A 9814-nucleotide genomic window follows, 5' to 3' on the forward strand; every position below is an offset into this window, starting at 1 on the left:
CCAAGATCCATTGAATATAGATGGATTTCAGCATTTAGTATCCATGATAAATAGTTATTTTCAGATATATCAAGAGCATTAAATTTAAGATAAGAGAGTTTCGACATAATGAATTTTTTTTTTGCCAAAGATAGGAGACTCGAACCCGCAACCTCTTAATTGAGTATGGGGAGGCTATGCCATTTGAGCTATTACTCATTGGCTAAAAAATTTGGAAAGATATGTGACTCGAACCCGCAACCTCTTAATTGATTATGGGGAGTCTATGCCATTTGAGCTATAACTCATTGGCAAAAATTTGAAAAGATAGGAGACTCGAACCCGCAACCTCTTAATTGAGTATGAGGAGTCTATGCCATTTGAGCTATTACCCATTGGCACAAAAATTTGGAAGATAGGAGACTCGAACCTGCAACCTCTTAATTGAGTATGAGGAGTCTATGCCATTTGAGCTATTACCCATTGGCACAAAAATTTAGAAGATAGGAGACTCGAACCCGCAACCTCTTAATTGAGTATGGGGAGTCTATGCCATTTGAGTTATAACGCATTGGCTTAAAAATTTGGAAGATAGGAGACTCGAACCCGCAACCTCTTAATTGAGTATGGGGAGTCTATGCCATTTGAGTTATAACTCATTGCGGGTTCGAGTTTTCTATCTTTCCAAATTTTTACCAATGAGTTATAGCTCAAATGGCATAGACTCCCCATACTCAATTAAGAGGTCGCGGGTTCGAGTCACATATCTTTCCAAATTTTTAGCCAATGAATAATAGCTCAAATGGCACAGACTCCCCATACTCAATGGTGACAACCATTATTAAATTTATTCTCTCTTAATATCTTTAACCTTTAATATTGTAAAATATGAAATGGGAATTTATCATCCTTATCACAACACGTATAAGATTAATTAACTTAGGATTGAATTGAAGTCAACAAAAACCAATGAATGTTGACTTGGTGGTGGAGCCACAGAGAAACTTGAAAATTGAAATCGAAACGGAAACAGAATGAAGAAGATACTGGTGACAGGCGCATCTGGTTACCTCGGCGGGAGGCTCTGTTCTGCCCTCCTTCGACAAGGTTACTCCGTTAGGGTCCTCGTTAGGCCTACCAGCGACCTCTCCGCAATTCCCACACCTTCCGAAACTTTCTACGGCGACATCACCGACTACGCGTCCCTCCTCCCCGCATTCGCCGGTTGCTCCGTTGTCTTCCACGTCGCCGCTCTCGTCGAGCCCTGGCTTCCCGATCCCTCCAAATTCTTCTCCGTAAGCTTCAAGATTCCTTTCTCGTGTAATTCAGTTAGTTTTGTTCAATCCTTAACTGATTTCCCCCTTTCTTTTCTTTTGATCATTGCGTTAGGTTAACGTTGGAGGATTGAAGAATGTTTTAAGGGCGTTGAAGGAGACCAAGACAGTGGAGAAACTCATATATACGTCGTCGTTTTTCGCTCTTGGACCCACTGATGGAGCCATTGCCGATGAGAATCAGGTATAATAAGGAGTTTCATTGTGTTATGGAATCGTTCTTGTTCAAGATTAGGCGTTTGATTTCATTTCAGGATGTGTGACTAGTACTACTAATTGGAACTAGAAATTGCAGGTGCATCATGAGAAATTTTTCTGCACGGAATATGAGAAATCAAAGCTTGCAGCGGACAAGATTGCGAAGGAAGCTGCATCAGAGGGTGCACCAATGGTCCTCCTTTATCCAGGGGTAATCTACGGTCCTGGCAAGGTCACGGCAGGGAATGTTCTTGCACGAATGGTATTGTTACTGTTTCTTCACTCCAGTTATCTTTCTTGTGTTGATCTATCGTAGGATATAAAGGTGCATGTTATGGTAAAATTGAGGAAAAATGATGAAGAGACGAAAATCCTCTTTGATAGATGGTTGGTTGGGATATAAATTGTTTAAATTATGATACAGTTATACATGTTCATTTAGCTTAGAATTATAAATTTGCATTTGATCAGATAATAGAACGCTTTAATTGGAGACTACCTGGTTACATAGGCAAGGGAAACGATGGATTTTCGTTCAGCCATGTTGATGATGTTGTTGAAGGGCACATTGCGGCAATGGAAAAAGGAAAACCTGGGAGTAGATACCTACTAACGGGTGAGAATGCATCATTCAAACATGTTTTTGATCTGGCTGCTGCCATAACAGATACTAGGAAGCCAATACTTAGCATCCCTTTGTGGATGATTGAAGCATATGGCTGGCTCATGGTTTTGTTCTCTAGGATCACTGGAAAGCATCCCCTCATCAGTCCACCCGTAAGTTCTCTAGATTTAGCACTTGTTGAATGTGCTATAAGATTGTTATCGTAATGTAATGTAAGCTTTAATCTTTCTGATTTATGTTTTTACGTTCTTAATATTATCTCTGGGTTTTAATCTTTGGACCAGACTGTGCATGTTTTAAGACACAAGTGGGAGTATTCGTGCGCGAAAGCTGAGGAGGAGCTAGACTATAGGCCTAGAAGCCTGAAAGAAGGACTTGCTGAGGTGCTACTCTGGTTGAAGAATGAGTGCTTTATAACATATTAGTCACAACATTCCATGGCTCTCTACAGATTCAGTTGATAAATTTTAATGGCTAAATGAATAACAATGGGTACTTTTTATAGAGGAAAAAGACATTAACCAAAAAAAAAAGAAGGAATAAAAAATCCGGTGTGAAATAATTTTATTTTATTTTTGGGAATTTCTACGGTGCTGAGAAAAAATAAACATGGATGCTGTCCTTGTGTGTCAACTTGGGACAACGCATCTGCTGGTGAGCTCTGCTGCCTGGGTCAGGCTCTATGTTATGGCTGTCTAGGAGTTCTGTTTTCGTTCTTTGCAGTAAGATTAATTAGATATAATTATGTTGTTAATTATTGGGGCACGAAATTGTGATCTTAGGCAACGGCGCCAAAAACTCTGTACGCACGTCTTAATAAATCGTTTTTCATTCACAACTTCGATACAACTAACCAGCAAGTGCACTGGGTCGTCCAAGTAATAAACCTTACGTGAGTAAGGGTCGATCCCACGGAGATTGTCGGCTTGAAGCAAGCTATGGTCACCTTGTAAATCTCAGTCAGGCGGATATCAAATAGTTATGGAGTTTTCGAATAAACAGAAAATAAAGATAGAAATACTTATGTATATCATTGGTGAGAATTTCAGATAAAGGTATAGAGATGCTTTCGTTCCTCTGAACTTCTGCTTTCCTGCTGTCTTCATCCAATCAATCCTACTCCTTTCCATGGCTGGCTTTATGTAAGGACATCACCGTTGTCAATGGTTACTTTTCATCCTCTCTGGAAAATGGTCCGATGCGCTGTCACTGCATGGCTAATCATCTGGAGGCATCACCGTGGTCAATGGCTGCATCCTATCCTCTTGTGAAAATGGTCCAAATGCTCTGTCACAGCACGGCTAATCATCTGAGGTTCTCGATCATACTGGAATAGGATTCACCCTCCTTTTGCGTCTGTCACTACGCCCAGCACTCGCTAGTTTGAAGTTCGTCACAGTTATTCAATCCCAGAGTCCTACTCGGAATACCACAGACAAGATTTAGACTTTTCGGACTCCCATGAATGCCGCCATCAATCTAGCTTATACCACGAAGATTCTGATTAAGAGATCCAAGAGATACTCATTCAATCTAAGGTAGAACAGAAGTGGTTGTCAGGCACGCGTTCATAGGGAATGATGATGATTGTCACGTTCATCACATTCATGTTGAAGTGCGAATGAATATCTTAGAAGCGGGATAAGTTGAATTGAATAGAAAAACAGTAGTACTTTGCACAGCAGAGCTCCACACCTTAATCTATGGAGTGCAGAAACTCTACCGTTGAAAAATACATAAGTGAATATAGGGTAAGCATGGCCGAGTGGCCAGCCTCCCATGGAGGTCTAGAGATCTCAAAATGATCAAAAGATGTCTAATACGATAGTAAAAAGTCCTATTTATACTAAACTAGTTACTAGGGTTTACAGAAGTAAGTAATTGATGCATAAATCCACTTCCGGGGCCCACTTGGTGTGTGCTTGGGCTGAGCTTGAATGTTACACGTGCAGCAATAATTTTTTTGTGCAACCTAGGCTAGGGGCATGCCGGTCAGACATTATCACATCCGGACCTTACTAAGACGATAGGCGAGGACCTTGAATCAATCAAGCAATGACTTTCTTCGAGAAAGAAGAGGGTTTACATCAGTAGCTTCATTTTCAACCTCAACTCTATCACGGCCAGGCGCTAGGAAGTCTAACCATCTCCTCCGGTAGCGAGTTTCGGTAAGTTCAGTAAGTGAAGTGACGAGCGAAGGTGTACAAAGTCTATGACTCACGAATTTTGTGTTCTATATTGAGGATCGTCGAAATGAGCAAGGATAGTATTTCTACGAAAAATACCATTCACAGGTATTTCAATCATTGAATTGGGTCCATGAATCTAAGAAATAGCGAGCTTAAGCTGTTGTCCATCTAGGCTTGTAAGCCGGAATTAGTCACTTCAACACCGGTTATACGGGTATCCAAAAATACGAACGAGATGGATGTTTGTTGTCCCAACCATTCTTGTTAGTTCCGGCCTGTTCCAAGTGCTTTCCTTTCCAGCATTCCTTCCTCGCCGATCTTGAATTCCTTATCCTAAGGCTGTCACTCTGAACCTCATACACTATTGTATGAGTCACGGAGCTCTTTCTGGAGTTGAACGCCAGTTTGTAACGTATTTCTGGCGTTCAACTCTGGCTTGTAACGTGTTTCTGGCGTTTAACTCCAGACAACAGCGTAGAACTGGCGTTCAACGCCTTTTTACATTGTCTAAACTCGGTCAAAGTATGGACTATTATATATTGCTGGAAAGCCCTAGATGTCTACTTTCCAACGCAATTAGAAGCGCACTATTTTGAGTTCTGTAGCTCCAGAAAATCCACTTTGAGTGCAGGGAGGTCAGAATCCAACAAGATCAGCAGTCCTTCTTCTACCTCTGAATCTGATTTTTGCTCAAGTCTCTCAATTTTAGTCAGAAAATACCTGAAATCACAGAAAAACACACAAACTCATAGTAAAGTCCAGAAATGTGAATTTAAGATAAAAACTAATGAAAACATCCCTAAAAGTAACTAGATTCTACTAAAAACATACTAAAAATAATGCCAAAAAGCGTATAAATTATCCGCTCATCACAACACCAAACTTAAATTGTTGCTTGTCCCCAAGCAACTGAAAATCAAATAGGATAAAAAGAAGAAAATATACTATAAATTCCAAACTATCAATGAAACATAGCTCCAATCAGATGAGCGGGACTTGTAGCTTTATTGTGTGGAGGAAAATGTATCCCCTGAGGTATTTCAGGGATCTCTTGATTTGCAGCCACATATTCTACCACTGAGCTATAGACCCTTGAGATGAATCTTTTCATCTCCCATGACTTGGAGGTGGAAGCTTTTGTTTTCCCTTTTCTCTTCTCTCTCTCTCTTTTTTTTTTTTTTGAGGTTTCTCTGGCCTTAGGTGCCATCAATAGTTATGGAAAAGCAAAATAAGCAATGCTTTTACCACACCAAACTTAGAATGTTGCTCGCCCTCGAGCAAAAGAAGAAAGAATAGATGAAGAAGAAGATGTGGGAAAAAAAACTAGGATTATGAGGAGGGAAGGTGGGGATCCTGTGGGGTCCACAGATCCTGAGATGATCCTGTGAGGTCCACAGATCTTGAGGTGTCAAGGATTTACATCCCTGCACCAATTAGGCATGTAAAATGCCTTTGCATGCAATTCTGGCGTTTAAACGCCGGATTGATGCTTGTTCTGGGCATTCAGCGCCCAGATATAGCATATTTCTAGCGTTGAACGCCAGCCAGATGCTTGTTTCTGGCGTTCAGCGCCAGCTTTCCTCACTGTGCATTTCTGGCGTCTGAACGCCAGGATGCTGCTTGTTTCTGGCATTCAACGCCAGAAACATGCTCTGTTCTGGCGTTGAACGCCAGACAGATGCTCCTTACTGGCGTTTAAACGCTAGTAAGATCCTCCTCCAGGGTGTGATTTTTCTTCTGCTGTTTTTGATTCTGTTTCTGATTTTTCTATTTATTTTGTGACTCCACATGATCATGAACCTAATAAAACATGAAATAACAATAAAAATAAATTTAAATTAGATAAATAAAAATTGGGTTGCCTCCCAACAAGCGCTTCTTTAATGTCAATAGCTTGACAGTGGGCTCTCATGGAGCCTCACAGATGTTCAGAGCATTGTTGAGACTCCCAACACCAAACTTAGAGTTTGACTGTGGGGGCTCTGGTTGACTCTATTTTGAGAGAAGCTTACTGTGCCTCTTTTCCATGTTTACAGAAGGATGTCCTTGAGTTGTAAACACAAGGGAGTTCTCATTCAATTGAAGGACTAATTCACCTCTGTCAACATCAATCACAGCTCTTGCTGTGGCTAGGAAGGGTCTTCCAAGGATGATGGATTCATCCTCATCCTTCCCAGTATCCAGGATTATGAAATCAGCAGGGATGTAAAGGCCTTCAACCTTTACTAACACGTCCTCTACTTGTTCATAAGCCTCTTTTCTTGAATTGTCTGTCATCTCTAATGAGATTTTAGCAGCTTGCACCCCAAAGATTCTCAGTTTCTCTATTACAGAGAGGGGCATAAGGTTTATCCCTGAACCAAGGTCACACAGAGCCTTTTCAAAGATCATGGTGCCTATGGTACAAGTTATTAGGAACTTTCCAGGATCCTGTTTCTTCTGAGGCAATGTCAGTTGATCCAGATCACTTAGTTCATTGGTGAACAAGGGAAGTTCATCTTCTCAAGTCTCAATACCAAATAATTTGGCATTCAGCTTCATGATTGCACCAAGGTACTTGGTAACTTGCTCCTTAGTAACATCCTCATTCTCTTCAGAAGAGGAATACTCATCAGAGCTCAAGAATGGCATAAGGAGGTTCAATGGAATCTCTATGGTCTCTAGATGAGTCTCAGACTCTTTTGGTTCCTCAGAGGGAAGCTCCTTATTGATCACTGGACGTCCCAGGAGGTCTTCCTCCTTGGCATTCACGTCCTCCTCCTCTTTTGTGGTTTCGGCCATGATGGTCATTTCAATGGCCTTGCACTCTCCTTTTGGATTTTCTTCTGTATTGCTTGGGAGAGTACTATGAGGGATTTCAGTGACTCTTTTACTCAGCTGGCCCACTTGTGCTTCCAAATTTCTAATGGAGGATCTTGTTTCATTCATGAAACTCACAGTGGCCTTAGATAGATCAGAGACTAAGTTTGCTAAATTAGAAGTATTTTGTTCAGAGTTCTCTGTCTGTTGCTGAGTGGATGATGGAAAAGGCTTGCTATTGCTAAACCTGTTTCTTTCACCATTATTAAAGCCTTGTTGAGGCTTTTATTGATCCTTCCATGAGAGATTTGGGTGATTTCTCCATGAGGGATTATAGGTGTTTCCATATGGTTCACCTATGTAATTCACCTCTGCTATTGCAGGGTTTTCAGGATCATAAGCTTCTTCTTCAGAAGATGCTTCTTGAGTATTGTTGGATGCAGCTTGCATTTCATTCAGACTCTGAGAAATCATATTGACTTGCTGAGTCAATATTTTATTCCGAGCCAATATGGCATTCAGAGTATCAATTTCAAGAACTCCCTTCTTCTGAGGCGTCCCATTACTCACAGGATTCCTCTCAGAAGTGTACATGAACTGGTTATTAGCGACCATGTCAATGAGTTCTTGAGCTTCTGCAGGCGTTTTCTTTAGGTGAATGGATCCACCTGCAGAAGTATCCAATGACATCTTAGCTAATTCGGGATGGAGATGCTTCTTCCATGTAAATTGGAATTAGGTGCAGTAAAGTCACCAAGCATTCTCCTTGTATTATTATTATTTTCGGCTGCCAACTCCTCTTCCTGTTCAAAAATTTCTGAAAGGTGCTTGCTGGATTGTTGTAATTTAGCTTCTCTTAGTTTCCTCTTTAGAGTCCTTTCAGGTTCTGGATCTGCTTCAACAAGAATATTCTTGTCCTTGCTCCTGCTCATATGAAAAAGAGGGACAGAAAAATAATAATAATAGGGATCCTTTTTGCCCAAGTATAGAGGTTCCCTTATGTGAGTAGAAGAAAAGAAGAAGAGAAAATCTGAACTCAGAGAGAGAGAGAGAGAGAGAGAGTTCGGATTTTTTTGTGAGTGAGGAAGAGATGTTAATAATTAAATAAATAGAAGGAGATGAGAGAGAGAGAGAATTTTCAAAAATTATTTTTTTGAAAAAGAGTTAGTGATTTTCGAAAATTATTTTTGAAAAAGGTTAGTAATTTTCGAAAATTAAAATCAAAAATTAAAATAATTAGTTAATTAAAAAGAATTTTTGAAAAAGAGGGAGATATTTTCGAAAATTAGAGAGAGAGAGAGTTAGTTAGGTAGTTTTGAAAAAGATAAGAAACAAACAAAAAGTTAGTTAGTTAGTTGAAACAAATTTTGAAAATCAATTTTTGAAAAGATAAGAAGATAAGAAGTTAGAAAAGATATTTTAAAGTCAAATTTTTGAAAAAGATAAGATAAGAAGATATTTTTGAAAAGATATGATTGAAATTAGTTTTGAGAAAGAATTGATTTTTAAAATCATAATTAATGACTTGATTAACAAGAAATCACAAAATATGATTCTAGAACTTAAAGTTTGAATCTTTCTTAACAAGTAAGTAACAAACTTGAAATTTTTGAATCAAAACATTAATTAATGATGTTATTTTCGAAAATTATGTGATAAAGATAAAAAAAAGATTTTTGAAAAATATTTTTAAAATTTTCGAAAATAACTAAGAAAAATAAAAAATATTTGATTTTTGAAAAAGATTTTGAAAAAGATAAAATTTTTAAATTAAAAATTTGATTTGACTCATAAGAAACAACTAAATTTTAAAAAGTTTTGAAAAAGTCAAATCTAATTTTTGAAATTTTAAGAGAGAAAAAGGAAAAGATATTTTTTTATTTTTGAATTTTTAATGATGAGAGAGAAAAACATGAAAATGATGCAATGCATGAAGATTTTGGATCAAAACAATGAATGCATGCAAGAATGCTATGAATGTCAAGATGAACACCAAGAACACTTTGAAGATCATGATGAACATCAAGAACATATTTTTAAAAATTTTATATGCAAAGAAAACATGCAAGACACCAAACTTAGAAATCTTTAATTCTTAGACACTAAGAATGCAAAAATACATATGAAAAACAAGAAAAGACACAAAACAAGAAAACATCAAGATCAAACAAGAAGACTTACCAAGAACAACTTTAAGATCATGAAGAACACCATGAATGCATGATTTTTTTCGAAAAATGCAAGATGAACATGCAATTGACACCAAACTTAAAATTTGACTCATGACTCAAACAAGAAACATGAAATATTTTTTATTTTTATGATTTTTTTTAATTTTTTTTGGTATTTTTCGAAAATTATTTGAAAAAGAAAAATAAGGATTTTAAAATTTTTAATATGAATTCCAGGAATCTTGCTTTTTAGTCTAAAGCTCCAATCTGAGGGTTAGACATGGCTTAATAGCCAGTCAAGCTTTAGAAGATATTTATACTTTCCATGTATAGAGCAACTAAGTGTGTGAGAATTAACAAGCTCTTGTGATGATAAGTTGAAATCCCAGTCCAAAAGATTAGACATGGCTTACAGCCAGCTAGGATTCAACAAATCATCATGAAACACTAGAATTCATTCTTAAAAATTCTGAAGAAAAATATATTTTTGAAAAGAATTTTTATATATTTTTTTTTCAA

The 9814-nt window shown here is 38.0% G+C and overlaps 1 protein-coding gene across 2 annotated transcripts; it reads left to right on the forward strand.

The window, feature by feature from the left end:
• Positions 883-2824, forward strand: LOC107605825 (putative dihydroflavonol 4-reductase). Of its 2 annotated transcripts, none has more exons than XM_016307741.2 (5): positions 883-1274; positions 1369-1497; positions 1600-1773; positions 1983-2288; positions 2421-2824. In XM_016307741.2, exons 1-5 carry the CDS (start codon positions 1014-1016, stop codon positions 2559-2561), a joined length of 1011 nt encoding a protein of 336 aa, XP_016163227.1. In that variant the 5' UTR covers positions 883-1013; the 3' UTR covers positions 2562-2824. The 2 variants fall into 2 exon arrangements, with proteins under 2 accessions (XP_016163227.1, XP_016163228.1); XM_016307742.2 differs by having other exon boundaries at positions 1609-1773.

Source organism: Arachis ipaensis, chromosome B07, assembly GCF_000816755.2.
Source record: "Arachis ipaensis cultivar K30076 chromosome B07, Araip1.1, whole genome shotgun sequence".
Classification (NCBI taxonomy): domain Eukaryota; kingdom Viridiplantae; phylum Streptophyta; class Magnoliopsida; order Fabales; family Fabaceae; genus Arachis; species Arachis ipaensis.